This window comes from Trichophyton rubrum, assembly GCF_000151425.1.
Source record: "Trichophyton rubrum CBS 118892 genomic scaffold supercont2.6, whole genome shotgun sequence".
Lineage (NCBI taxonomy): Eukaryota > Fungi > Ascomycota > Eurotiomycetes > Onygenales > Arthrodermataceae > Trichophyton > Trichophyton rubrum.
In genome coordinates, this window is record NW_003456423.1 from 321,560 (window position 1) to 331,539 (window position 9,980).

At 49.2% G+C, this 9,980-nt stretch overlaps 3 protein-coding genes across 3 annotated transcripts; 1 reads left to right on the forward strand and 2 right to left on the reverse strand.

Moving 5' to 3' along the window:
• Nucleotides 1-726: 726 nt before the first annotated feature.
• On the reverse strand, nucleotides 727-5,758 carry TERG_05529 (uncharacterized protein; the record flags this gene model as incomplete). Its single annotated transcript, XM_003233608.2, has 3 exons — nucleotides 2,618-5,758; nucleotides 2,292-2,561; nucleotides 727-2,232 (listed from the first exon to the last, which is right to left on the reverse strand). Exons 1-3 carry the CDS (start codon nucleotides 5,570-5,572, stop codon nucleotides 727-729), a joined length of 4,731 nt encoding a protein of 1,576 aa, XP_003233656.1. The 5' UTR covers nucleotides 5,573-5,758.
• A 127-nt stretch (nucleotides 5,759-5,885) lies between these two features.
• Nucleotides 5,886-7,029, reverse strand: TERG_05530 (uncharacterized protein; the record flags this gene model as incomplete). The annotated part of the gene is made up of 2 exons (XM_003233609.2): nucleotides 5,886-6,790; nucleotides 6,856-7,029. The coding sequence occupies 2 exons, from the start codon at nucleotides 7,027-7,029 to the stop codon at nucleotides 6,257-6,259; spliced, it is 708 nt and encodes a 235-aa protein (XP_003233657.1). The 3' UTR covers nucleotides 5,886-6,256.
• A 1,883-nt stretch (nucleotides 7,030-8,912) lies between these two features.
• TERG_12298 (uncharacterized protein) lies at nucleotides 8,913-9,636 on the forward strand. The gene has a single exon (XM_047751277.1). It carries the CDS (start codon nucleotides 9,082-9,084, stop codon nucleotides 9,481-9,483), a length of 402 nt encoding a protein of 133 aa, XP_047606627.1. The 5' UTR covers nucleotides 8,913-9,081; the 3' UTR covers nucleotides 9,484-9,636.
• Nucleotides 9,637-9,980: the final 344 nt, after the last annotated feature.

The window sequence follows — 9,980 nt, forward strand, 5'->3', positions numbered from 1 at the left end:
GGCTGAAATGAATGCTTGAGACGGAAGACGTGGTGGCCTATATATAGCCTGCACGGCAAGGGTTTGAGCTCGCTCCTGAGCACTACCTGAACCCGATTATTATTAGCGGCGCCTTACACGTCAGTCCAACAAGCTATCAAGGCGCCTCGCCGTTCAAGATCGCCAGTATACTGCTCGTGTCTTCCCGAATGGGTACCCATTCTTCCGTATTCTGCGTGACTATCTCGATATCTCTCAGCTTCGGCGGGTTGATCGAAGCCCCCTTTTCTCTCATTGCTTTTCCCCCGATCGCAGCTCATCGTATCCCAAATCCACCACAGCCCATCTCTCTGCCGCTCAGCCCACTCAGCTGCACAAGCATCAAGCCTCCGCTCAATCTGGCAAATCAGCGTGACGACCAGGCACACCGCAGGCGAATTTGTGTTTGTTTAGAGCCTCAACTAGTTTAGACTTAATTTTAGTGTTGGAGCTGATCTCGTATTTTACCGTCGCTTGGGGGTGCTGCCCTGGCTCCATACAGCCGGCAAGCATTATTATTTATTCGTTACTCCGTACTCCGTACTCTATGGCAAGTAGAACAGGATCAAGATAAAGGTGTTTATCCTAATGGGGTATTCAATTAACTCTAAACATACATGAACATTAATTGGTGTGCTTCATACAGGAGTTGGCGTCTCAGTCTGGCGTGGCGGTCCCAAAGAGGTGAGAAGCGAGAGATAGACTTGTTCACTCGCTTCTTTTGAACGCATTGTGGGCCTCCATCTTTATGTCAAACATCACGTCATCCAGCTCGCGGAGGGTTGACCTTCCAAAGGAGACATTCCTCAGTGAGCCAAGGATGGCCTTGAGTGATTGGAGTATTGATGACCCTGGAGATACCTGTTCTCGTGCTTGGGATTCAGGAGGCGGAGGAGTATCGGACCGTTCGGCCTCTACCTGGGCACCTTCAGCATCCACATTACCTTTAGCTTCTGTCGTCTGTCCAGGCAGAGATGCTGCAGCTTCGCCTCTTTCCCGCTCGGGCTCCACGATGTCATCGCTCCTGGCCTCGATCTCTTTATCATCTGTTGTCCGTCCGCGAAGGCGGAGTGACCTTCTCCTCTTCGGTGCTGGCTGAGAACTTTCAGCACATTCTTGAGTCTCTTGACTGGTTTCTTCCTCCATACTGGGGCTGGATCTCTTCCTTCCGGACCGCCTTTGACTTCCGGATGGTTTCTTCGTAGTCAACGACGTGGTGTCAGAAACAGCCTGAACCGGCTCAGGTAACTTTGCTTCAATAGCTACTTCAATAATAGGCATCCGCACTGGCTCTGAGTTGGAGCTGTTGTCATTTCTTTTCCTCCTTCGGCTTCCTAGTTTCTTCTTAGTCTTCGATGGCTTATCTTCAGGAACGCTTAGGTCCATTGACAATTCAAGATCTTGCTCCAGCTGCGAGGCAATTTGCTCCTGTAGTGGGTCATTGAATAAATCAGGGACCAATTCATCTTCCTTGCCGGGATCGGCTTGTACTGTGTATTTTGATCTCGAGTTCGGCCTGGGTGTGGAGTCCGCATCTTCATCCTCATTACTGTTTGTAAGTTGGGAGGGCTCTTTCCTAAGGGCGCTTTGAGCCTCCTGGGGCTTCGTACAACTCAGTTCGGGTGCGGCGGGCTCTCCTTGCGATGAAGGCACTGTCTGTGGTGGAGATGAAGGTGGGTCACCATTCGTAGAAAAGCTCCATTCAACATTCGACGGGAATGAAGTTAAATCTATATTGGTATATGGTGTGCGTGGACTCCTGCTGGCTGGCGTTGGAGAAGACTGGACATCTTCAACAACATTTGGTGCTTCTGGTGGAATGGTAGGAGTGGGTAGATTGCTGTCAAGTGGATCAAGAGTTTTGCACCTAGATGACGGTCGTGATGAGTGCATCTCTGGAAACATTATAGCTGCATCTTTTCGCTGCCTTTCTCTGACAGCTTTCTGGTTTTCGGTCATAAACTGGGATTCTAATGGCCCGCCTATCTCACCCTCTGGCTCAACAGTCACGAATTGAATTTGTGAATCGTCATGTCGAGGTCGTTTGGGGGTAGTGGTGTCATGTTTCTGCTCAGATTTCCTCTTACGGCTTTGCGTGTTGCTATCCGGGGTAGAGCTTGAGCGTTTGCGGCCATCTTTCTTTGGTTTTTGACCCGGTTTTGGAGTGACCACATCATCCTGCGAACTGAGATATTCCGGTGGTGGAGAGATAGACTAGATTCTACTGTTAGTCAAAGATGGAACGTGAACAATGGGTTTCATACTGTGCATACCTTTGTTTCAGTACGTTCTGGGAAACCTGGTAGCTGTATCTCAACGTATGGCTTAAGTCTTCGCAGGATCGACTCTAGCGATACTGGGTAGGATAAACTCCTTTCTAGGGCGAAGGATGCATTCCACATGGAGATGAATTTGTTCACAATAGATTTGTGGCGAGACTCGAAGCCAGCCGTCATCAATGAGGCCAGTTGCTCTAGGGTCTCGCTATTGGTATTGCGGAGAGATGTGATGTTGCAAATAGTGACCGAGGTCATAGTCCGAGCCTGTTTTATAGTTAGCGTGGTTTTAGTTATAATATAGGGAGTAATGATGGGCTTACTGAATTCAATATAGACTTGTCAATACCGGACTCTGCGGTCAGTTTTTCGCTGGGATCTGATAACCACGGGAGAATGCCAGTTTGCAGTCTCTCAAGCAAGGTGATACGGTAATATTCTGGGCATCGCTCAAGCCATTGTGAGACAGCATCAAGAAAAGTGAGCATATCAGGGGTGCACTCCCAATCATGGGAGTGGTATAGGTGCAAGAGGATATCGTTGGTCAGGGAGACAATGTTCTCACAGAATGGTTGAGTTTTTGGGCTTGTTTTGATCATGGTGGGTAAATTGATTGACTGTGCTTGTGTAGCTGGCTCTCGAGGAAAAAAGATTGCCTCCATGAATAAGCCCATTTCACCGAAACCTATCGATATACCGTTCCTAATTAAATGGCTAACAAACGAGTCAATGAAATGGGACACCTGAGCATCACCCTTTTCATTGCGGACTACGGCCGCCAGTGACCGAAACAGGGAGGACCACTCCAAACTCTTGATATTATATCTGGTTCCACGCTCGAGGATGGCTAGAACTTTGTCATAGTCACGGGCTGACGTTTCGTCTTTGCCCATTACATTGGTATCAGGGGTTGAATTTGCGAGGGTTTCTTTGGTGCAAGCCGAAATGCACTTCCAGACCTCTTCAACGGAGTCATAGTTTAGTTCGAAGGCCTCACTCGTGGGCCCAAGCAATGACTCTGTAAACTGGCGTAGGGCTTCCAAGCGGGAGCTTCTAGAGGTCCGGCTTTGTATTCCAGTTTCAATGATACCGTGTAGTAATGATTTATAGCGTGGAATAGAGACTGGGTATGTAGATAGACATACATATTGAAGAAGGTGTGAGATGGGAGTTCTGATGACGCCGTTTGGGTGGGGGCGGCGATGGGTAGGGGTTTGAGCTATACTGAATGTTTCCGTCGAAGTCTTCAGAAGCATCTTTTCGGTAAAAGCAACTGACCCAAGGCTATGTACGGCTGTTTGGACGAAGAAGAGGAATTGGTTGAAGAAAATACTGTTCCCATCTTTGGCTCTAGAAACAGCAGGTATTCCGGTTTTTTTCCAGATTCGCTGAAGGCTCTCAAGGATGGAACCAACAGCCTCCATTGTCTCAGTCGAGGGCTGGATTTCCTTACTAGATGCATCTGCAAGACTTCGAGAGAGATGAACCCAGGCTAAGCCAACCGTAGAATCTTCTATCGAGGTACTTTGTTCACTGAGGAGGTCAAAGAGGGTCTCAAACACAGGCAATATCTTTGATATCCTAGAACGGACCCACTTGCAGTCCAGTCGAGGGAGGTCTTCCGGACCAACTTTAATTGCTTCAAGAGCCTTTTTCTCGTCCCAGATTTTTGGGGAATCCCATAGTAACATGGCTAATATGCTGCAAAGTCCCAAGGCATTTCCGGAGCTCCACTTTAAGACCTTTGAAGTTGGCGCTACCATGTACTCCGTCCAATGCAAGTCCAAGCGCTCAAATGGCGTCCCGGGTTTGAAGGAGTAGTAAAGAAGGTTGCAGTAGCTCGAAAAGGCGTGGTCGGTGTGAGCTCCCCGTTTGGAAGTCTTTCTTCTCTCCAGTTGGGAGTCAATAGGCTTGAACAGGAATTTCGCCATGCCCCTGTTGTTCTCAGAAGACTGCACTACATAGACTAATCTGTTCCATGCAAGAAGCGCCTGTGAGTTGGTAGTAAGATCACTGCAGTTGAAGCATTTCTGGATGACCAGCATCCAAGCTTTGAAATGGGACCACTTTTCTACCTGCCATCGAGGGCTACGAAGAAGAAGGGTGACAACGCTCCAGATTTGTGGTACATGGAGACTTGTTTCCCGGTTTGCGATCATACTAGTCAAACGATCGCAAAAGTCATTCACAAACTTTGTGTCTTTTCCTTTATCTGTGGGAAGATTCAGGACCTCGTCGATTGCCTTGAACACAGGGGTGGACGGGCCCAAGGAGTCAGTTATCCGGAAGCCTAACTGGAGAGCCTTTAACCTGACGTCCTTGACCTTGTGCAGAAGACCAGCAATGAGATTATCCATCCAGAAGTTCGCATGAGATATGAAGATGGAACGGGCTTGGGAGAACAATCGATCGTAGATATTTAGTCGTAGAGCAGTTACTGCCTTTCCTCCGACACGGTCCGGTCCGCTGCTGATAGTTTCTAGCAGCTTGGTAGCCCTGGAGCTAGTAAGGATCTTTGGGGAGAAGTTCTGAATGCTGAGAAGTCTCATATAGTCGATAACGATATTTTTGGGAGTTGAATTATGCTGGATCGAGGAAATGGCACGGTCGAGAATGTAAGCTTTGAAGTCGTCTGGAATCCGAGGGGAGGTTTCCGGCTTGAAGACAAGCATATTCAATAGATTAAGAGCCTGATGCGGCAGCGAGTAATCTGAGTCGTCATGAGAGGAAGGAGTGGTGTTGATATCTCGTTTTATCCAGCCAACGAAAAGATCTATGTTGTCAATAATCGAGTTTGAATCGGGTTGGTCGCAGTAGGCAGAAAGGCTGCCAACGAGCTGAGAGTAAGCATCTCTCCGTAGAACATGAGAGCTCCCCGAAAGCTGCTCGATAATAGAGCTAAGCATTCCCGACAAGTCGGTTGATGGACTAGACCTAAGCTCATCCGACGGTATATTGTCTGGTATCACTGTCCGTGATTTAAGAATGGACTTGGCTGGCACACTTTGGTTCGAGGAAGGCGGCAGAGACCGTAACCGCACGGGTTGCTTCATACTGTGATCTGTGAACTCCGGAGGTTTGATATAGCTAGCCATGGGCGAGAAATTGACTCGTTTTGACCGGGAGCTGGAGAGAGGTAGCGGAGACGCATCTGAGGGCGAGAATGCGGTGGTAGGGGCCACGATTGGGATCGAGTCATCTGCTGACTGTGAGGCATCTCCAATTGCCGAGGAGGATGCCCTTGGAGGAGTTGGAGGACGAACTTCCTGGTCGACCATCTTCGTTTAATAAGAAGTGAGGCGGTAGCTATGGACCTAACGCTCGCCGACCCAAGGTTGGAATGAAGAAGACGCTGAATTCAGAAAATCTTAATAAAACATAACGAGAAAAAGAGAAGGTACCGAAGTGCTAGAAGAAGAACACCCATAAACTGCTGAACAGGGACAGAGAGTCAAACAAAAAGAGTGCTTGCTGGTGGTGATGTTGGCCGCAACCTCGACGTCTGCGGTTGAGACGTTGAGGTTGGTTTGCGCCTGCGGCCTTTCCCGCGCGCCTCTTTTCCCTCTTTCTGACGCGCGCAAAAAGTGGAAAAAGTCGCGACTTTACGCGGTGGCTGGGAATCATGTGATATTAATTAAACGCGTGAACGGAAGATAGTTTATACGTGATGACTAACCTCCACGTGATAGCTCGGCACGGATTTACCTCTTCCGTCATGTTATTCTATTTTTAGGTCACTCGGGCACACCTTCTTTCAACTTCAACATTCCAATTTTACGCTTAACATTGAAGTCGGTTTTACAAAAGTCTACATGTCCAGTTGTTCCCACTAACTACTATATCAAAAGAGTCTGATTCTGAAGTTCTTAGATTCATAATATATATATACTGGAGATAGATGTCGAAGGTTGCACGCTCATCTTATCTCCGTTTGATGATATGTACAGGCTGGTGGAAATGATTTAACCACCCTTGGCGAAGCGCTGGAGCTGGTCCATGCCACCGTTGAAGATCTCAGAGTCACCACCGAAGCGGTAGGTGTCGGCATTCTGCCAGAAGGTGTGGTATGGCCAGCCACCTGGTGGGGTTCCAGGGCTGGAGGCCCAGCGGGCGAGGACGAGAGGGATGGTGGTACCGAAAGTCTTGGTGTTTCCGGTGCAGGACTGCCACCAGTCGGGAGAGGTGTAGATCATGGGATAACGGCCAGTTTTGGCGTTGTAGCGGTCGGAGAAGGCCTTGATCCAGGCAATCATGGCGCTGGCGCTGAGGCCATAGCACTTGGGCTTGCCGGAGGTTCCCTCGAGATCAATCATGCCGGGGAGGGTGATGCCATCGTTGGACCAGCCACCACCGTTGGCGAGGAAGTAATCGCACTGAGCGGTAGCAGAGGTGTCAGGGTGGGCGAAGTGATAACCACCACGAATGAACTTGTTGTTAGTAGCACCGGTGTACTGGCTGTTGAAGGTGGAGGACTTGAAGGTGGTTCCCTCAGTGGCCTGATGGACTGTTAGTTCATGTGGTCTCTTTGTCAAAGGTATATCGTTCAAAAGAGAAAGCCAACCTTGATCATGACGAAACGGGCACCACCATTGTAGGCAGCCCTGAAGTCAACATTTGGCTGGTAGCCAGAGATGTCAAAGCCCTGGACGCTTCCGGCACGGGTGTCAATCTCGGCGGCAGGAGCAGCGACAGCAGCGCCGGCGGCAGCGGCGACGGTGAGGAGGGAGAGCTTCATCTTGATAGATTGATCTGCTTTTGTTGATGTACTTGTAGTTCGCTGCTTTGATTGTTGCTGATCGAGTCAACGTAACTGGGAGAGCAGAGGCTTTATATACTTCCACGCTGGGCTCGGTGTTGTTTATCCCATCTCTCAAGCCACCACCCAAATTGGAGAGTATCATCCAATAATGCCGAAAATCTCTAGGATGGGGCCTTCAGATACTCGCCCGTATTCGAAAATGTACAGTGGGACCCCCAATTCATGTTCATATAAACCTCGCCCCATAGCTTCAAGGGAAGCTTTCAGCCCAGGGCCACAAGGCCTTGCACAACCACTCACCTTGCTCACACCGGGATCTAAAAATACACCAAGGTATTACAACTAGACCCCGCAAAACCGTAGTCGACCCGAGATGATCGTCGGGTTGCAGCGCAGAAGGTATCGAGGCAGCCTGAAAAGCAATATCACTGCACGTGCAATAGGGTGCTGGAAACAGTGGAATAAGAGACGCCAAATAGTAGAAGCGATGGAGTTGGACGTTGGAGTCACGATGGATATACGGAGAACGAAGGCCATTCAAACAGGACCAGACCGGAACCAAAGCAAGATGTACGGGAATAGAGGCTCCTCGGTGGCATTCTTCTCGCTATAAGGTAGTAGTTTAAGCACAGCCGAGCTCGAGGGGTAATCGTGAGCAAGCCATCCTTTCTCCTTCGACGCCAGCACAGAATATCAAACATCGCATCCCGTATGCTGTCTGCCTGTCTGCCTAAGTGAGCAGGCGTAGAATCAGGCTAGTCACCATGTCCTGGTTAATTGCCTTGCACCAAGGCTTCGGCCCTCGTAAAAGAAAAACTCCTTAGCCTGAAGAGTGGATGGCAGGCTCCCAGAATAATCACATTGGCCAACTTGCAAGCCATGATCTTCATGCCGTCACTCACAATAAGGGACAGGTTGGTATTCTTGGGAAAGTATCTCCAGCCCGCGAAAACTCCGTGCTTACGGCCTGAACAAGCTCCCTGACCAGTTGAGGCGAAGCTTGGTGGTGTCAAGACGGTGATCAGGGACCGCTTCTGCTAGTCCAAACGCATCGTATTCCGATATCAGACGTTTCTAACTTTAGGCAGAGACAATAACTGGCTCGTCCTGGTTGGTGAGTAGCAAGCCATACTTCGTCTCGCTCATTTCGGTCCCTCCACGGAACTCGAAACATGGTGAGGAGCCAGAGAGATTATTGTGATACCTCCAGTGGCTCAAAGCTCGTATGTCTGTCCTGACATCCTTGTTGTTAGCCATTATGCACTCGAGATATTGGGGATGAGGGGCCTGCTCAGGTGCCTCGCTCTGATGCGCACCATGTAACCCAGGGAAGCGAGATCGAGCCATTAAGATCCCTGCCAGCCATCTTCTTAAAATGCCTTCCCTCTACGGAGTATCTGACTACCGTCGAGTTAGTATTATCAAATATCCTCGGCAGACCGTCAGGCTTCAATTTGCATCTTGGACATGGAATTGCTCAGGGTCAACCGGCCACTAAGTGAATCAAAAGAACGAGGACAAATGCACGAAGCTACGACGGTAGTATTGCTAGCTTGCTCTCCGTCTGCATCTCGGGATGCCTCTCCCTGCAAGTTAAGAGACGAGATGGGAGGCTTGGGCCAGAGGAGAACCATGGAGCTCTCCACCAACATGCAAGAACCCGCCGAATCTCGCCCGATAGGTCTTTTTTCTTCGTGATTAGTAGGTTGAACTGATGAGAGCCATGGTAACGTCACAGTGTGCTGCAGGATGCACGAAGTGGTTGTTTTGCTCTCTCTGGGTCAGGGGCATAGAGACTGGCTCGTGGAACGGACATGAATACAAGTACAAGCTAGCTCCCCTTGCAGCAGACTCAATTCTCGGAAATACGCCTGAAGATCGCCTTGGGACTCTCCGTGCCCGATACCCATTTGTGCAGTGTAGAATTTCGATTGAATATCAGACAGCAGTCAATATGTTTATGATGTGAAATATGCACAAGTTCACTCCCTACAGTTCTATTGCATAAACACAGCATAAACAATTTTCATGAAAGGCGGCCATTTCAACGGCAAGTTAACACCAAGGGGCGTTTTGAATATTGACTTGTGCATAAATTATGTACAAAATCACCCCCATTTACAAGCCATCGATGGTTCCAACTTGTCTTCCAGCTCTCCTGCAGCAGTTTTTGAAGCAGGTTGGGTTTCTTCCGTCCATCCAGCAGTGGTAAGTGGACAGATCGGTGTTGTAGTTCTTCTTGTGGCATTTCTTGCCGCAGTCGTAGGTAGGCCTAACGGCTCCGACATGGGGAGTGTTTTCGCAGAAGTAGCAGGTTCCGGCAAGGACCTGAAGAGGGAGAGCAAGGAGAACAACGGCGGAGAACTTCATCTTGCTGGAGGGAGTTTGGTATTATCGATTATTGATTATGGGGTTCTGGTTGGTAGTTAGACGGCTGCTCCTTGAACATAGGGGGGGTTTTTACATCATCGCTTCTTACCTTAGGGGTTTCAGTTGAACTTCGGAGACAAACACCTTTTCCGCCTTTGGATATTTTATTTGCGAACTGTCAAACAGTCAGATTGGCGCTCTTTTTCTCTGGGGTTGGAGTGCTTCTCACCTTTTGATGCCTGCTTCAGATGAATCGAGCCTGCTGCAGAAAAATTCCCCAGACAGCATTCTCTCTCTTGCTTTAAATACTTGACGTCTCCCCATCGTGAGAAACGGAGAAGCAGCGCATCCGTTCCGCAAGTGAATACGAGTAATCTCTGAATACGACGGGAGAACTGGAGAAAACAGCACTTTCGGTCAGGGGCACGCAGCTACCATTTGCTGTTTCCGGCTCACTTGGCAGCAGATCGCATAGACGACCTTCAGCCTCAACGGAATATGGAGCTCATGATAACAAAATAAGCTCGAGGACAGCATCCAGAGCAGTCAAACCAGTC